The sequence below is a fragment of the Anguilla rostrata genome, chromosome 7 (genome assembly GCF_018555375.3).
Source record: "Anguilla rostrata isolate EN2019 chromosome 7, ASM1855537v3, whole genome shotgun sequence".
Classification (NCBI taxonomy): Eukaryota; Metazoa; Chordata; class Actinopteri; order Anguilliformes; family Anguillidae; genus Anguilla; species Anguilla rostrata.
This window is the reverse complement of record NC_057939.1, coordinates 12,741,923-12,760,251: the sequence shown is the minus strand read 5'-3', so window position 1 is coordinate 12,760,251 and position 18,329 is coordinate 12,741,923. Positions and strand designations below refer to the sequence as shown.

General features: G+C 45.8%; 1 protein-coding gene across 1 annotated transcript in view; it reads right to left on the bottom strand.

The window, feature by feature from the left end:
• Window positions 1–385: 385 nt before the first annotated feature.
• lhfpl3 (LHFPL tetraspan subfamily member 3) overlaps window positions 386–18,329 on the bottom strand; it is a 42,068-nt gene continuing 24,124 nt past the window's right edge. The window contains exons 2-4 of the mRNA XM_064342881.1: window positions 9,158–9,394; window positions 4,686–4,713; window positions 386–4,428 (exon numbers count right to left, since the gene is read on the bottom strand). Coding sequence (XP_064198951.1) covers window positions 4,697–4,713; window positions 9,158–9,394 — 254 coding nt within the window. The 3' untranslated portion in view covers window positions 386–4,428; window positions 4,686–4,696. The remainder of the gene's footprint in view (window positions 4,429–4,685; window positions 4,714–9,157; window positions 9,395–18,329) is intronic.

Genomic DNA, 18,329 nt, shown 5'->3' with positions numbered 1-18,329 from the left:
CCATTTGGGCAATACTCCGATTAGTCTTTCTGTTTCATTACGGACTGTACAGAAGTAACATCATTAATTAAATATGGAGCGGAATGACGAGATGAATCGTGGATAATATTTTATGTAGTCGCCAGTTTTCGCTACAGCTGACTAGCTGCTGCATAATAAAAGATTTGCGAGGGCCGCAATGCAATATATCAATTTAGTAATATTTTGATGGTCAGGCATTACCCTTTTTGTCAACACATTATTCGTACTTCGTTATCCTTAAAATTTAATCAACACCAACACCGAACAGTGCGGCCAGATGTAAATGACGTAAGAGGAAAGGCACATATTTCAGTTAAGCACTGCACGAAATAAACTTCCGAAAAAAAACACAGTAACTCAATCATATTGTCGACATAATTGAAACTTTTATTTAGCCTAAAGCTTTTTACTATTTCTAGTTTTAGAATTTTTTCTAAATGACATGTGTCACATGTTTACGTCAACATATTTACAGGAGAGAATTTGGGAAAGGCGTCTGACAACTACTGTAACTCTTTCGTTGGACTCCCAGAACGCTCAGGATGTTGAATTACTCTTCCCAGCCCTCAGGTACAACTCTCCATTATATACCCTGTATTGCCCCTGCTCAGTTACACACACAATCTGACCTGTTAAGAGAGAAAAGCAGAAATGATTGAGGTTTCGGTGTGATTGAGTCACATTAGTTGACAGTAATGGCGATGAGTAAGTGTATGAGTAAGTGTGTGTGCACGTGCACTTTCCAGGAGTGTGTGTAGGAGTACTCGACTGACTGTGCTGCTGCGTTCAGGGTTGCCAATATAATGTACGCATCTGTTGACACGCGGACACTCACACCTCACTCATCATGCTTCAAGTATCACACTCATAAAACAACACTGAAATAGCTTTAACATTTTGAACAAAAGAACAAGCTTTTAGAACAGATCTGAGGATTTGGTTTAAACGAATGAGAATTGGTAGCACTGCCCCTTGCCTTGGTGCCTGCGATCTCCATAAAAACGGCTTCGTTCTTCCCTGGAAAAACTGTGGTTGGCCGTATATGCTTACAGTGATAGCCACACCCAGATTAATGGGGTTTGTGGTGCTTTACTTTCCCGCGAGGGTAAATCAGTCTCCCCGGGAGCAGCGGTTTCCCCGGCTGTGCGTAAATGGCCGTGTGTTTCTCGGCTGGGGGGACGCGGTGCAGACTCTGCACTGGAAGGGACGCTCGTCCGCTGGGGACCCCTGGTCCGCTCTGACGTGCTGCTGTAACCAGGGCCTCTCTCTCTGGGACTCTCTCACTCGCACTGACCTTACTGGAGCTGTTTACTGTAAATTAGTCTTTTAAACCAACAACTCACTGATTGGTTATGGCTTCTTCTGCTCCGTCTGCATGCTTTGTGGCCATCACCAGACGTTCACTCCCCCCTGGGGAGATATGGAGAGACTGAGGATCAAGCCCTGTTCAATGAACTCAGATCCACCCCACCATTCTATCTTCTTTCTCCTTATCATCCTTTTCCAGCCCTTAAGAGGGATCTTTCAGCCCCTCAGAGATGGACTGGTCTTCATCACTCGGATGGAACATAATGACCCTCACGCTGTCCATACTGAGGGCTGCGGGGGCAGGCGGCCTGGATGTGAACCACACTGCCACCCTTCACCACCCTCAACCCCTGCTGGGGGGTCGGAGGTGGGGGGCTAAAGGAAAGCAATTTATTCACTCAAGCCTTTATTTTCATGTAGGCTACTGAACAAACTGAGACATAGCCACACTGCTCCTGTCATAAATCTGAGTAGTTTGCACCATGACCAAGCGACACATGTAGTTTTTTTATTTAGCACGTGACATCACAGATATTTGTATGGACAGCTAATCGATGGTCGTATCCATGGCAGCATTACACCACAGACTAAAGAACTCCACAGCCAGTTCCTGCTCAAACACACACAGATTTAGTGAGTCCCGGTTGTTGCCCAGGAGAGCTGCCAGTGCAGGCGCCACACTAGGCTGTAATTGATAACCTATGGAAAAAAATCAAAGTCTCTCTCTCAACATGGCCTGATTACATCAGATTTTAGAAAATTTTCAGTCGCCTTTACTGCCTGCCTAATTATCAGTGAACAGCATCCTGATTATGTGCATCAGGATGAGGGACAAGTGCTTGTGAATGTTCTGATTCCCTGAAACCCGACCGACCACAGCCTGACGTGTCATACTCGCTGTTCCCGTCTCATGTGCTGACCAGGCCCAGGCTCGTTCAGCCTCCCAGCCAATCCTGGCACAGAAACCGAAGGGGTGTGATGAGCGTGGGCTGCTATGTGTGGCAGTGGATTATCCCTCAGTGTCAATGGAGTGGGTCCTTAGTCACATTGCTATTTAACTAAATGGAGCATCTTTTCCAACCATGAAAAGGTTTGGTTTGTTTCAGATGGAGAGGATCCTTATCCCAATCCTCCTTCCTGCAACCCCAAAGACACACACGTGCACATGCATGCACGCACACACACACGCACGCACGCACGCACACACACACACGCACACACCTTCCTGTTGGAACGACTCTCATATTCTTTGAATGACATTTTCAGTAGCAGTAAAACACATACACTTTTCAGGCCTATGATTACTGTGCAAAAACACACTTCAGGTCCATCACTGACTCCATTCATGGAATTCTAAAAGAAACTCAAAATGAACCACTGTTGTCCAAAGGTAATTTTAGTTTTCATACTGTTATAATCATCATCCAGGTATTGACCATTTGTGTCTTTCATCTTTTTTTAAGAAATGCTGAATACCTATTGGGAGAAAAGACAAGACGGGGAGAAACAGGTACAATATAAGTGCCCATTTTTTGAGTCCAAACACAAGTTACAGCGAGGAAGAGGTGGAAATTGTCCGTTGTCCACATTGTCCGAAGCAAGAAATCTGGTAGGATGTTTGCAGTGGACCGATATAGGACAAAGCTGCACTATTATATAAGGATAGATCTATCCCTGGCTTCTGTGTCCAACCCTTACCGTACAGAAGAACCAATGAAATATACCTTTAGTGCTATAATACTGACTGCTATATACAGCATGGCACATGTATATATACTGATGGACTGTATCTTTATAATACAATGCATTATGGAGATAATTCATTAAGACAGTAAGTGTGGCTATGAAAGTGTCTGCAACAGAGTTTAACAAATATATTCAAAACGAGTACAATACTGTATGGTTCGTTGGCCTTTCAAAGCATCAGTGGCTGCTGAAAAATCAGCTAAATTTACATTAAGTATATATCTACTGTACATGAGGATTCCTCCTGTGGGGTGCTGCACTGGGGACTCATACCCGTTCACCACCATTTTCCAAACCCCTTCTGTCTTCGCCTGTCATCCCAGCACCTCTAGGGAGGGGCCAATCAGATCATAATATTCCATGAGGGACACAACTCCCCCCCCCTCCCCACCAACCCCAATGGAACACACAGGCGGTTCTTTGAGAAGCAGCTTCCGCGTGTCAGTCCATGCTGATGTCCGCAGGCGCAGGCCTTTTTCCGGGCTTTTCCGCGGACCTCAAGCCGAAATCCCAGCTCTCGCTCCTGGTCCAGCGCGGAGCGGAGCGGAGCGGAACGGAACCGGCCGCACCCCGATTCCGGAAGGTTCCGCTCTGAAAAACAGAAGCGCGGCGCGGCGCTCCTGCTGCGGCACGGGGGGGCTGGGCACCCCGGCGCTGTCCCAGCGGGCAGACAGGGCCAAGTCTCAAACAGCGGGACAGAGTCGAAAGACAAAATAAGATGAACTGACACCGACTTCACAAGAGGACATTTTCCGTTCGCTAAACTAAAACGTGACTCTGAACCGAGAAACACTGTATTAATATGCGTGTTGTTTCTGAATGCGATATAGAATGTTTTCTTATTATACATAAGCTGAAGGTCAACAGGTCTCAGTTTGTAGGGTGTGACTGTAACGACAAGAGTGTGTGCATGTGTGTGACACCCTGGTGTTGCTATATGTGCATATTGTGTGAGTGTGTGTGTGTGTGTGTGTGCGGCTATGTGACATTGTGTCAAATTAGAATATCCAGAGTCAAATCTCTGGGTATTGAAATTGATTTGTTTGTAATGTCGTATTTCAGTCATTCATGAGACCGTGATCTTGCTGATACTAGTCCACGTTCAACTTGTAAAAAAAACAGAAGAAGTCTTTTGAAGAGAATGGGGCCCCTGGGGGCCAGCAATCAGTAGGGACCAGGGGGGTGGGGTCTTTACAATTGGAGATTGGGGGGGGGTGTGGTTGCTGCGAGGCGACTCCTGGCTTCAATCATTCCTTTTGACTCCTCCCACAGCTACAGCCTTGCCCCTCACCCTCAGGGTAGTGGGTTATAAGCTGGAACATGAGACTGCCCCCTACTGGGCAGCAACAAAACCTGTGGGACAGAAGACACACAAACAAGAGAGTACTTTACTTAAGGCTTAATTTAAACATCATTATTTGGTAGGCTTCATTTGGTAAGACCTGCAGTTACATTCATTATTAAATATTTGTCCCTTTTTATTGACAACTGTAGAGGCCTAGTCGACCATAAGGGGTCAACTAGTCAAGAGAGCATTCTGACTTGACACAGCATAGCTTCATCCTAACATAGTTTTACTGTGGTATATCTGAGGGGTATTGTGTACTTACCAGTCTGTGCTTTAGGCATTTCCACTCTCTGAGAGAGAGAGAGAGAGAGAGAGAGAGAGAGAAACAGTGCTGTTAATAGTTGTGACAGAGAGTAACGAGGCAGGCAACTATTGTGATACAACACAGGCTTAACAGCAGAGGGCAGACTAGACAAGAAAAGGAAAAATCATAGTGTCAGTACTGATAATATCCAGCAGAGGGCACTCAGGGGCAAATGACTGAGAGAACAGTGAATTTATAATTAACCTCTGGCACAACATGGAGGAGGTGATATGACAGCATATTGCCTGAGCATCACCCATAGTTTTTGACCTCTCTCCATCCTTTGCACTTTTCTAGCATAACTGAAACAGTTAATTCAACAATTAATTTCATCAATGCTTCAACAGTGGAAAAGCTAGGGACAATCACAGGTTTTTTGTTGAAATAACATAAAGTCAATCTATACCTTCTACATGACTTTTAATCAGTTTTCAAGGTCAGCAAAGTACAATTTGTGAAATTCAGAAATTGGGGGAGGGTGAAGGTATACATCCAATCCCAGCCTTATACAACCTGAACAATACTTACACACAGAATATTAATTTGGAAAGAATAAAAATATCTTAAGATTGAAAGGTATGATGTCAGAGCGTAAGGCACAGTTTAAATAATGTTCTGTACAATCAGTGTGTAGTGTCTGCTCGCTGAGACCAATAGTAAACCCTCCCTTTTTCTTTCTGTCCAATAGCAGAGCTTTCCTGATTCTGTCCTACTGCAGCTCCTGCTTGTTTCTCAACCCAATAACAAATCCTGACTGACTCTCTGTCCAACAGCAGACCATGTATTCCTCTTTCCAGTAGCATCCTGACTCTCTGTCCAATAGCAGTCCCTGCCTGACTTCCTCTGTCCAATAGCAGACCCTGCCTGACTTCCTCTGTCCAATAGCAGATCCTGCCTCAATCGCTCTGTCCAATAGCAGACCTTGCCTGACTCTCTCTGTCCAATAGCAGACCTAGCCTGACACTCCGTCCAATAGCAGACCTAGCCTGACACTCTGTCCAATAGCAGACCTTGCCTGACTCTCTCTGTCCAATAGCAGACCTAGCCTGACACTCCGTCCAATAGCAGACCCTGCCCGACTCTCTGGCTTGCCCTCTTCTCTCTGCACTAACAGGCAGGACACACTGATGCTAAGTCTGTGATTAATTCAGACAGGCCAAACGCAAGCTGAGTAAACATCCATTAGCAATTTGCTGCTTGGTCCAAAAGCCCCTGGGCTGCAATTAGCACATGTCCACAGTAAATCCTCTTCTCTCCCCCCTGTTCCCTCCTCTATTTCCCCTGCGTTCTTTATGGCTCTCTCTCTCTGCATCTCTGAGGTGCCCTACACTGACCTGGGCAATGCACCGCCAGCATGTGTCAGTGCATCTCCATTCTACACTACAGAGCGGGAACAGGTCCCTTAGTTAGTTTGTAAAAGCAACAACAAACAGAGAGGTGTTCCTGTTAACAAACCGCTCTAAGGAGTCTCCAGTAAGCGACTGGAGACAGTATGTTAACAGGAACTCTCTCCTGTAAGGGACTGGAGACAGTATGCTAACAGGAACTCTCTCCTGTAAGCGACTGGAGACAGTATGTTAACAGGAACTCTCTCCTGTAAGCGACTGGAGACAGCATGCTAACAGGAACTCTCTCCTGTAAGGGACTGGAGACAGCATGCTAACAGGAACTCTCTCCTGTAAGCGACTTGAGCACATGCCACAGGAATCTCTCCTGTGTCTGGTACAGCATGCGTAACAGAAACTCCTCTACGACTGGAGCATCTCATGCTAACAGCGAACTCTTCTGTAAGCACAACAGAATGCTAACAAACTCCTCATCCTGTAGCGACTGGAGACAGCATGCTAACAGGAACTCTCTCCTGTAACGGACTGGAGACAGCATGCTAACAGGAACTCTCTCCTGTAAGGGACTGGAGACAGCATGCTAACAGGAACTCTCTCCTGTAACGGACTGGAGACAGCATGCTAACAGGAACTCCTCTGTTTGTAGCGCTTTTACCACCACAGACAGGGACATGCTCGGGACTTGGTAAATGCAAAAAAGTATACGCGTGGCTTAGCGTAAGCATTTGAGCAGAGCTTATCACAAAATGCTCACAAATCCCTCATTTGACCTACAGTGCTTAAATTTGATAGACATATTCAAGTTCACGTTAAACCTTTAAACATGGTGATGGCTCAACAAAACATATGGTGGAGCTCCAGAATTTCACATAAAATTTTAAAAAATCTGCTGCATCACCTTGGTCTCAGTAAATGCAGTGGTACAACCCACCAGCAAGAAGACATGTCCAGCAGATCATGCGCTTTGACTCTGGGATTTGCAGCTAGCAGCCATATTTCTCTCATTGTTATTAACAGCAGGTGAGCTCTGTCATAAGGGTTCCAAAGAGATCATATAATGGATCTAATTATAGTGTGGTTATGTGAATCAGTCACCAAAGGGGTTACATTATCTTTATACATCAGATAGTCTTGTATTTCCGTACAATAGAAATACAGTATAACATCACTGTTCATAGAAAAGCAAACACTTTAAAGGCAATATTTCACTCAAGGACGTCTGTGCTGCAGTAAAACTACCACGTCTGTTAGTTTGCTTTAAAGACCTGGCAGGGATAACAATTAGAAACCCAAATTTATTATTTTCTGCATCTTTCTAACATTTGAAACATTCATTGCTCATTCAGAGTACAGAGATAAATCCATTTGTGAATGTTTCACATTTTGTGATCTTGTGGTAGAAGAACCATAAAAGACTGGACCAGAGATCAGCTACAAAGATATGTAATCCACGATGTCGACAGAACTTCCAAAGCGAACTTCAAGGCTGGTGAAAAGTAATGATACTTCGCCTCAGAAGTATCTTTCCCTGATCTATTTTTCATGGCCCATAAACCCTGTTCGACAGAGAGTTGCAAAATTTGCTACACTGGTCCCTTTCCTCATGAGGAATATATTTGGTTCATGGACCCATAACTTCCACTAACTGAAGCCTCCTAGAAGGTACTTAAAATGCTTCTCCTCCAATCAAAATGAACAAAGGTCGAACCAATGAATATGGCACGTGGAAGTCTGCATATCACAATGCTGTTAAATCCCTAATGTTTTGACCTACAATGATGAGATTTAGTAGCTGTATTTACACTTGCTGTACACCAAGACTCCAACTCTAAAGTACTGTCCCAACAAAAAACACATGACAGTGCTTCATGTTTAAAAATATTCAAAAATTCACTAACAAAACCCAGGGTTATGGTTAGGATTAGTGGTAGGGTTAGGGTTAAGTTAGGGCTAAGTCCTTCGTTCTCAAGTTGACCGCAGTGTGTCAGCCATGGAAAGTAACATCAGCACTGGCCAATCAGTATACTGGAGCCTTCATGGAAGACGTTGGTCCCTAGTGTGTCGTAGACTTCAGGTGTGGCAGTTGTGTCAGTGTACCCTTCCAGGAATCTGGTGTTTACTTTTAGAATCCAGCGCTTTTCCATTCTCTGTTCTCCAGTGTCAAACTTTTGTGTTTGTAGACCCGATATTTCCAGTGCTTCCAATCCATAGTTGAGTAAGTGAGGGACCAGATGTGTGTGGGTGCCTGTCTGGTTTTTAATATTATATATGTGTCGAGCTAATCTTGCCCTGGTAGTGTTGCCTATTTCTCCCACATATCTTATGCCACAGTTTTTGCACTTTATGACAAACATGCAGTTGTTAGCGCTTACTAGAGTTTGTTTAATGATATTTACGGTGTTCGCTTCGATTCTTTATTGTTCTTTCTTGCTAGTCAAATATTGGGCCTTGTCTGTGCAGTCAGTAGGAGTCATTTTAATCTTCTCTGTATCAGTCCAGTCCTGCTGCCGTTGCCCTAGGGTTAGGGTTAGCACTGGGGTTGGTTAGGTCCATGGTCAGTGCGAGGGTTAGAGTTAGATTTAGGATTAGTGCTAAGGTTAAGTTGATGCAATATGAATCTTATGAGGGTCCCTTGGGAAAGAAAAGTTTTATGCGACCCTACTGCTAGGGTTAGTGTTTGCACTTGGATGGCCCAACGTTCCTCACTTTGGAGGTAGGACTTCAGCCTTATGTGTCGTTCAGTATGTATGTAAGCTCTAACACTGCCATCTTGAATTAGTCACCATTTTGAAATATTTATTACCTACTTTTTCCCTAAACACATGGAGTTATGTGTGCTGTAGCTACACAGTGGGGTTTTGGGGTGCTGGAGCTACATAGTGGGGGTTGGTGGTGCTGGAGATTCACAATGAGGTTTGGAGTTGCTGGAGATACACAGTGGGGTTTTGGGGGTGCTCGAGCCACACAGTAGGGGTTTGGGGTACTGGAGCCACACAGTGGGGTTTGGGGGTGCTAGAGCTACACAGTGGGGTTTGGGGTACTGGAGCCACACAGTGAGGTTTTGGGGGGCGCCGGGGACGTTACCCTTGCCGTCCCCCAGCAGCTCCTCGGCCATCAGCCCGTCCTGCCGGTTGCCCAGAACGAAGGCCAGGAAGGAGAGGATGAGGGCGTCCAGGATGCCCATGATGGCCAGGATGTAGGCCCAGCGCACCGAGCAGGCGCCCAGCGTGTACTTGTCCGTCTGCTCCCCGCACATCCGCTTCACCTCGTCCGAGTCCCAGCCATCAGGGAAGATCATGCAGCCCAGGACCAGGCAGGTCCCTGAGGGGAGGAGAGGAGAGGGAGAGGGAGAGGGAGAGACAGAAGGTGGGGAGAAGGAGGGGAGTGGGATGTTTGAGAGGAAGGGAAAGAAAGAATGAGACACAGGATGAGTACACCCAGTTCTGGCAGCCCTTTGAAGCTGCTTCATCCCCTGCAGCCTTCACTTTGTACTCTCTCTCTCTCTCTCTCACTTTTTCTCTCAGTCTGTCTCTCTCTCTCTCTCTTTCTCGCTCTCTCTCTCACTTTTTCTCTCAGTCTCTCTCTCTCTCTCTCTCTCTCTGTCTTTCTCACTCTCTCTCTCTCTCTCTCTCTCTCTCTCTCTCTCTCAGGGTGACCACTGAAACAACCTCAGCAGCCCAACCCTGCCAACAACATGGAGACCTCAGTGACAGGACTGAGCCCCGGAAATGTCAGTAGCCAGCTGTGATGGGGGGGAGGGTCTTCACTGCCAGGACATGTCTGGCTTCATCCCGCCAGTACTAGGGTGGGTCTAAATGGTCCAGATTAATTGGACGAGTGAGTGCATTAGAGGAGTGTATACACTTCCCTAGGTGCAGGTGGCGCTGTAGTTACCCGAGAGCTATATATATGGCAGTCTCTGTGTGCAACAGCAGTCTCTGTGTGCAGTAGCAGTCTCTGTGTACAACAGCAGTCTGGAGTTTTGTAACTGACTGAGACAGAAATATAGAGCAATATTGTTGTTCAGGTTCATAAACTTTAACTGGAGGCTGGGGGGGGATTGTTTTGATTGTTTTGCATGATTTAAGAGGCAGATTTAATCTTCTGCACTTTTTCAATTAAATTACTTTAATTACACAATCAGAATGGGTGATGTTGAACTGTTTAAATAATTATAAGAGCGAGCGTGCGGATTAAGATGTTCGTGTGAAACGCACACAAGGTTGCACGGGTGATGATGCCGCCATGTTGAGATCCTTTCAGGAGAAAAACAGAGCCAGTTTGTAATGGGCGATTAAACAGCAACACAGCACAACAAGGAAACAGGCACAGGACCATTAGCAAGTTTAAAGCTACACTTTGTCTCTGCTTCGAGTGTGTGTGCAGTGGCTGAAACAGACTCCTAATACACCCTGCCGACACTGCAGTAACTCAGACGCTGCAATGTTCGGACTTTACTGTGAGGCACAGTTTATTATAATTTCTCTAACCTTTATTTTACCAGCGAAGGTCCATTGGGGTATGCCGTCTCTTTTGCAAGAGAGAACCGGCCAAGAGGCAGCACAATTAAAACATGTACATTACTAACAGAAACGTCAGCGCAAGCATTACGCAAACATGCGTTTCCGCATAAAGGTCTTAAACAGAAAAATCTTAATTGCGTTTGAATCTGATCTGCTAGGGAGATGAGGGCCTGGAGTTTGAGTTAGCTCGGTCGGTTAGGTTTAGGACCGCAGACCGGGCTGTAATGTGACCGTGCAGGAATGGAGTGGTAGAGTGGAGTCAGTGGGTGCGGTTAGGGTTAGGGTTAGGGTTAGGGCCGTGGACCGTTATGAGCGTGAATATGAGAATGAAGGTGGGGTTGAGTTGTAACGTGGCCGTGTAGGAGTGGCAGCGTGGAGTCAGTGGGTGCAGTGCACACACAGCACAGGCTCAGGCTGCAGTCACACACCAGCCTGCCCGTGAGCACAAGCTGCCAGGGATTTAAAAGCAGGATAATCTCAGGAAATGACTGAGGATCACAGTCACATCCCTCGCATGCAGTGACTGTGTGTGTGTGTGTGTGGGGAGGGGGGGGGGGGTGTACGTGTGTGCATGCTTGTGTGTAAGAGTGAGAGAGTCAGAGAAGGAGAAGGAGAGAAAGGGAGAAGAGAGAGATACCAATAGAGACAGGAAGATGGGAGAGAGTGCAAGCGAGAGAAGGAGATGGAGAGAGAGAAATGGTAACAAGGAGAGCAGATTTACAGAAAGTGAAAGAGTGGGATGAGGATCTCCTGCTGGTTTCCTGTTCTCCCTCATCTTCCAGCTCTTATTTCTCATAAAAACAAACTGGGAGAAACACAGAACAAGAAAAAAAGATAACCAGCATAAGAACAGTAACGATGATGTTGATTTAAATCCAGCAGCCCAAGCCCCCAACCATAGGGAGTGCCTCTGAGATTCTTTCAGACAGTTCACTAATATGTTCACAAAGCTGCCACTAAGAGGCGCTGTGCACATTTCTCTTGTGTTGTGCTGCTTAGAGGGATAGCTCAATTGGCCCAGGCAGTTTTTGTGGGTGATGAAAAGACATTTAGATACTTAGGGAAGTGTCTAATGACTTGCTGGCGTTATAATGGCAGGTATAGCCTCACTGTAAAAGCTCCTTTGAGGTCACTTAAAGTTTATTCACCTTCTTCTATCCTCTCCCCCGCTCATCTCTCTCTCTCTCCCCTGCTCACCCCTCTCTCTCTCCTCATTCCTCTCTATCTCATCCCCCTCTCTCCCCTGCTCATCCCTCTCTCTCCTCATTCCTCTCTATCTCATTCCTCTCTCGCCCCTGCTCATCCCTCTCTCTCCTCATTCCTCTCTATCTCATTCCTCTCTCTCCCCTGCTCATCCCTCTCTCTCCTCATTCCTCTCTCGCCCCTGCTCATCCCTCTCTCTCCTCATCCTCTCTCCCTCTCATCCTCTCTCTCCTCATCCTCTCTCCCTCTCATCCCTCTCCTCATTCCTCTCTCTCATCTCTCTCTCCCGCTCATCCTCCTCTCTCTCCTCACTCTTATACCTCTCTCCCCCGCTCATCACTTTTTCCCCTGCTCATCCCTCTCTTTCCTGCTCATCACACTCTCTCATCTTTTTCTGCTAATCACTCTATCCCCTCATCATTTTCTCCCTGCCCATCACTCTCTCTCTCCTCATCACTTTCTCTCCTCCTCATCACTCTCTCTCTCTCACTCTGCTCATCACCCTCTTTCTTGCTCATCACCCCCTCTCTCCAGCTTGAAATATTTAGCAGCGAGTTTTCATTCACAGTTTGAGCCTCAGGGGGAAAATCTCCTCATTTCAGCTGAGATGAAGATATTTTTTTCGAGGTTATTCCACGGAAGAAAATCAAGAGGGGTGCAAAAGGAGCTGACTGCACACTTAGTCAGGAGCGTGTGGATCATACATAATTAAAGATGTCTGCCGTTCCATATCTCTCAGGGCGGTGTGTGTGCCAGTGAAGGGGGAAGAGGAGCTAGGGCCAGATTTGGCAGTTCACATCCCCCCTGGTCTTGGCCCAAAAACTCCACACCTCCTGAATCCTGAAATACAGCCTGACGTTTTCCCTGTCCTGCCCCCTCCCTCCTTATCTTCCAGGTTTTGGAAGTCTTGCCCAGGGATAATAAAGTAGGGCGAAAGGCCATGATGATATTCACTCACCATCTTTCTTCCGAAATGAGGGGAGCTCTCCACCCAATCATGCAGCATGGGCTGTGCGTATCGAACGTGTCACTGGGGCAAGGACACCTTCAACCTACATGCCCCAATGAGCTGATTCATACCATGCATGGCAGCCTTTCACTGTTGGTGTGTGAGTGAGTGTATGTGAATGGGTGAATGAGAGGCATCAATTGTAACGCGCTTTGGATAAAAGCGCTATATAAATGCAGTCCATTTTACCGTTTACATGTGGGTAAGAATACGGTCCCATGAGATCAGGGCTTTCAACCCCAACATTCGGTCTTTTGCATGATGCATGCCTGTGTGAGTGTGTGTGCTTTACAGAGGCTGCCCGTCTAAAGAGACAGAACACTGTCCTTTCTTTAAAAGTTACACTTGCACTTTTTCTTTGGTTCCATTATGCATTTTTCAGCACCACTGTCCCTACATTATATATGATATCAGGCTCTGGAGTGACACGGCTAAATCATTTATGTGAGCACAGGAGTGTATGAAGCATGGATCCCTGCAGACTCTCCTCTCAGAGGACAGCGGCCTGCTCTCTGCAGAAAGGGGGGCGGGGGGGGGGGGGGGTCCCCTCAGGACGTTGTCAGGCCGTTATTTCCTTAACCCAAAAAAAACCACAGCGCACCTGCCCTTGTGCCTACCTTACCCTTCAACACTTTAATAACATGAGTTAGGAGACCTCAGGAACAGCCTCTGCAATGGTGTGTGTGTGTGTGGGGTGGGTGTGTGTGTGTGGGTGTGTGTGTGTGTCTGTGTGTGTGTATGTGCATGGCCAATTTTACCTTTCTATTCCCGTACCTATATTTTATAGGCAATCTCCTTTTTGATGTATTTCTCTCTACACCTTCACCCATCTCTCTCTCTCTCTCTCCCTCTCTCTCATTCCCCCTCTCTCTCTCCCTCTCTCTCTCTCTCTCAGCTGTTGGCCAGTGTCGGGGTATCAGCGATGGCCAGTGAGGAGGTAAACTCTCAGCAGAACAGCCGAACCCCGAACACTCCCACGGCAGCCGGATCCTTAATGACCCACCACTGAACGCTGTGAGCACAGATACACTGCGCAATGGCCCATACGCAAGTGTGAGCCAGAGTGTGTGAGTCTGAAAGAGACTGCAAACGCAACACAGAGGAAGACGCAGGCAAAGAGAGAGAGACATGAGAGGGCGAGGGCCGTACAGAGAAAGACATCGGAATCTGTTGGATTAAGCCTTCAGACAGTATCTATGAGACAGAGAAGCAGTGTTAGGTTTTGAGTGCAGGCTTGTCTACTACCCAGGGCTAGTATCCCCATCTTTGAGCACGAAGACCCAAAAAACCTACTACAATTGAGGCATCTGTGTAAGCAGTAACACGTGGACTGTTTCATGTTGAATTACTTTATTAATGAAAAACACCTTGACTTCCTTAACCAGCACACTATCATGAGTAAAAGCCTAATTCGATTCCACTTGAAACATCCAATGATTGATCTTTACACAACATCCACCTGGATAGAAAAACAAAAAATGGCAAAAAAAAAAAAAAGCTTTAAAAAATCTTCAGTCTCACAGAATGGTTTGTTACAATACAAATTATTCATAGTTGTAAGTCAAAGGGAATAGACAAAATTTAATAAAATTAAAATAATGTATATACGAAAGAAATGTGTTAATAAACTGGCAGATTTCATCATTCAAATTGCATGGAGTGAGACAGAGCTGTGACTCGAGGTAAATGGGTCCGATGCTAATGGACACAATCACCCAAATGAAACACAAGTGAAATGTGCACCCATTCTTCAGGTACAGAGAAAATACAACAACAGATACAGGGCAGAATCAGGCCGATACCCGCTGTCCATTAATACACAAGCAAGGATGATAAAACTAAACTCTTATGTTCAGCTGAAAAGAGATCACACTGCCAGAGGTCCCCAGGATGCAGAAAGCTAAAAAATGTGAGATCACCACTCAGCCAAAAAAGCGCTGCAGCGTCCCAACACGGAAAATCAAATAAAGGACAGCGGAATGGATGAGAGAGCGCTTCCCGCGCACCTACTGAGAGTCACACAAAAGCACAAAGCACATTTCCTGTGCTGCGGGGCCCTAAACAGACCGTACACTCCGGCAGATTACACTTCCTGTCAACAATAGAAGTTGTTTAATGGACGCCGGTTTTGTCAAAGTACAGGCTCGGCGAGCGCAGTCTGGCGATAAAATGAAAAGAGCGGAGGGGAAATCTGGCAGTAAAGGAAAACGCACTTTCCCACGGAGGACCGGCTCCTTCCTGTTTGCGGTTAACGGGAGGTCGAGACACCGCTGGACTTCACAATTTATCAGGAAGTGCAGGACAGCACAGCGGAGAACGCTGGTGTTTTTATCACTACGGTTCTATCTTATCATACGGCACTGCGTTTACATTTCTTACGTAATTTCACTGTGTGTTGGGAGCATGAATGTAAATTTGCCAAACAAATAGAAGAACTTGAAATTTCAAACTGTATTTGAGAGTGAAGAGAGTGAGAGAAAAAGTGTGAGTCAATGAGATACTGTGTGCGTGTGTGTGTGTTTGTGTGTGTGTGTGTGCCTTTCCCCATACCAGATATTGACACATTTATTAATAACTTCAAAACCATCAGGGGAAAAAAGTTTTATTTGCATTTTACTTGCACACTGAACATCCCAGTCGATGTATTTATGCATTTTAATAATGTAACCATACGGATTTGGAGTGGATAAACACTGTAGCAATGCGGTTGATCTGCAGCAGAACAGCTCCGCTCTGCTTGCTGATGTAGTTCATGCTCCTTAAGAGCATTAAAGACGGTGGTGTTAATAGGCCCAAGCTTCTGAGTCTGGCAGACAGCCCTGCTTCGGAGTAAAAGATGCCTCTATATGCTACTTTCCACCTATGACTGGCCAGGAAAGAGAGTGGGCGGGTGGGGATGGTGGTGGCTTGACAGACGAGGGTGGCAGTGTGGTATAATGTGTGAGGAACGGTGAGGCTTCGTAACCTAAAAAGTAGGTTAGATTACCCGGTAGGACACTGCCATTGTACCCAATAGCGAGATACTTACTGTAACCTGCATTGCTTCAGCTATCCAGCTGTACAAATGGATGCAATGTAAAACGTGGAAAAAGCTGTGTGTAAGTTGCTCTGGAGAAGAGCGTCTGCTTAATGCCAGTAAAGTAATGAGAGGACAGGAGGAGGGGATTGGAGAAAAGGAAAGGAGAAGAACAGAGAAAAGGAGAGGAGAAATAACTGTAAACTGTAGTCGTTGCATAGTCATCATATCTCAAACCTTTCATTAAATTCCCCCACATCTACGCCCCCATTTACACCATGTTAGTAATATACCTCCTATTCTCTACTGTACTATTCAAACCGTTCAGACACACAGATACACACACACACTTCTGAAAATGATAGGTTATGGTTAGCTGTGAGTTGCATTCGCTGTCATGAAGCCTTGTCAGCTATCCCGCAAATGCAATGCACAGCCCCAGCACTGTCCTGTCAAAACTGTAATTAATTAGCATACATAATCAGAAACAGTGAATGCTCATCCAGCAGGAGTTCAAGTGGAAGTTTACAAAAACTGAAATGGAAAAAAAAAACAACTTTTGGTAACACTGCACATCACTCTCACCAGGGCAATGAGGCTAACCTGAATTAGCCACCATTTTACCACTTAATGAGTCATCAATTATTTGTATATATTTGATTGGTCGGATAGTGAGAAAAAGCCTCAAGCACGTCAACAACAATTTTACGCTGAGCACTGCTGTTTTATAACAGTAATCCACAGCAAGCAGTTGTTTACTTGTTTGTTCAGAGGAGACCCTTATGGTGGCTTATGTAAGTTGTGTTGTATCATATGCACGTACAGCTGGCTGGACATTTACTGGGGCTGGTCAGGGCAAGCAACCTGTTCATGGTACAAGGCGCAAAGCGCAAGGGCAGTTTCCCGGAGGGCTAAAGCGCATTATCTCTCCACCATTTTGGCTCCTGGCAGTGAATATGGCCACTAAACTAAGATTGAGGGTGTTGGTTTGAAATGACTTGAACAGAGCCCTGCGGAGAATGTGCTGTGGAATTTGAGCTGCAGTGTCATCTGGGTAATGTAGGCCGGGAGCTGTCCGTGTTTGCAGTGGTGCTGAAACATAGGTGGGGCTGAGCAGAGCAGCGAGGGGAGCTGTCCTGGCTTTAAGGTGCTGAAATGAAAGGAGGAAAGTGGTCTGCCTATGGCCACAGTGTCTGGACTGGGGCAGCAGGTGCTTATGAACACTTCTTAAGACCACACTTTGAGTCATGCCACCCAACCTGGACTTCAAACCTAGGCAGGTGAACAGCGACACAGCCAGACTGGGAGAGTGTAGGCAGAGATGAGGAGAGGGTGAGAGAAAAGAAACCAAGGAAGAAAGGAAGAAAGGAATAGCTTCTGCTAAGCAAGAAAGCAGCAATTGGAGTTCATTGGCCCAGCAAATTACAAATGCGCTTCCTGGTGACAAACAGGCAGTGCACTCCAAACCACTCCCTGTCGCCCTCAGCACCATTTTGTCTGGGGGCAGTAAGAACAGATTAAAGTACCTGCAATGCAACCTGGGAGTTGTGGTTTTTTAGGTAGAGCTCTGAGTTTGCAGGCTACGCTCTGCTCTTATTGGCTATGTTCTACTGCAGGTGTTGTTTTGGCAGCCTTCAGATTGGACGGGCATCTATCTTCTGTTGTTTTTTATGTTGGCAATATCCTTATCTCCCAATGGGACATTAGAAGGAGGAGGGGGTGGGGGTGTCGGAGGAGTGGAGTTTTATGGGCTAAATCCAACCAGGGGTGTTCCTCTCATATTGTGAATATCTTTCTAGATAATTCCAGTTCAGAGTACTGATTATACTCAATTTGGTACATTTAATAAAAATAGTATTCATCATTCTATCAAAACAAAATATCCAATTTTGATGTGTATCAGATCCTTCAGTGGCCTTCCTGTCCCAGCACATTACTCACACCTAAAGTGACTCATGCTTACCAGACCCCACTCACTTTCATGAGAGGATATCTAAGACAAAAATACTAATTCAAAGTGATGAGGGCAGGGCAGGCAAAGAAAACAACAACAACAAAAAATGCAAATATGTAAAACTAAAACCCAATAATGAAACTAAGAAAATCTAAATGAAAAAAATCTTGAACAACCCTTCTCCATCCATCTCTCTTGTCGTGAAACAGCTGTGTCTTCTCACTTTCTCTTCTTCCATATTCTGCTGTTTCTCTGTTTTTGTACACCGGTTCCCTAACTTTTTTTGCCCCCCTTGTAAAGATATTACACCCAGGACGTGCATTATTACGTTATCTGAATAACTCTCTGAAATCTTAAACATATGGGAATTTGCAGACGGCCCCTTGAGCACAGGTCATCATTAAATTCAAGATTTATGGCCAAAAGGCTCTCTGTGGATAGAGAGTCTCATCTGTCTGGCTCTTATCACCCGAGGTTCAGAGAGGGGGATATGAGGGGAGGGGGGGATAATGACATCATTAGTTATTTATCATATCTATTTCTCATGTCTA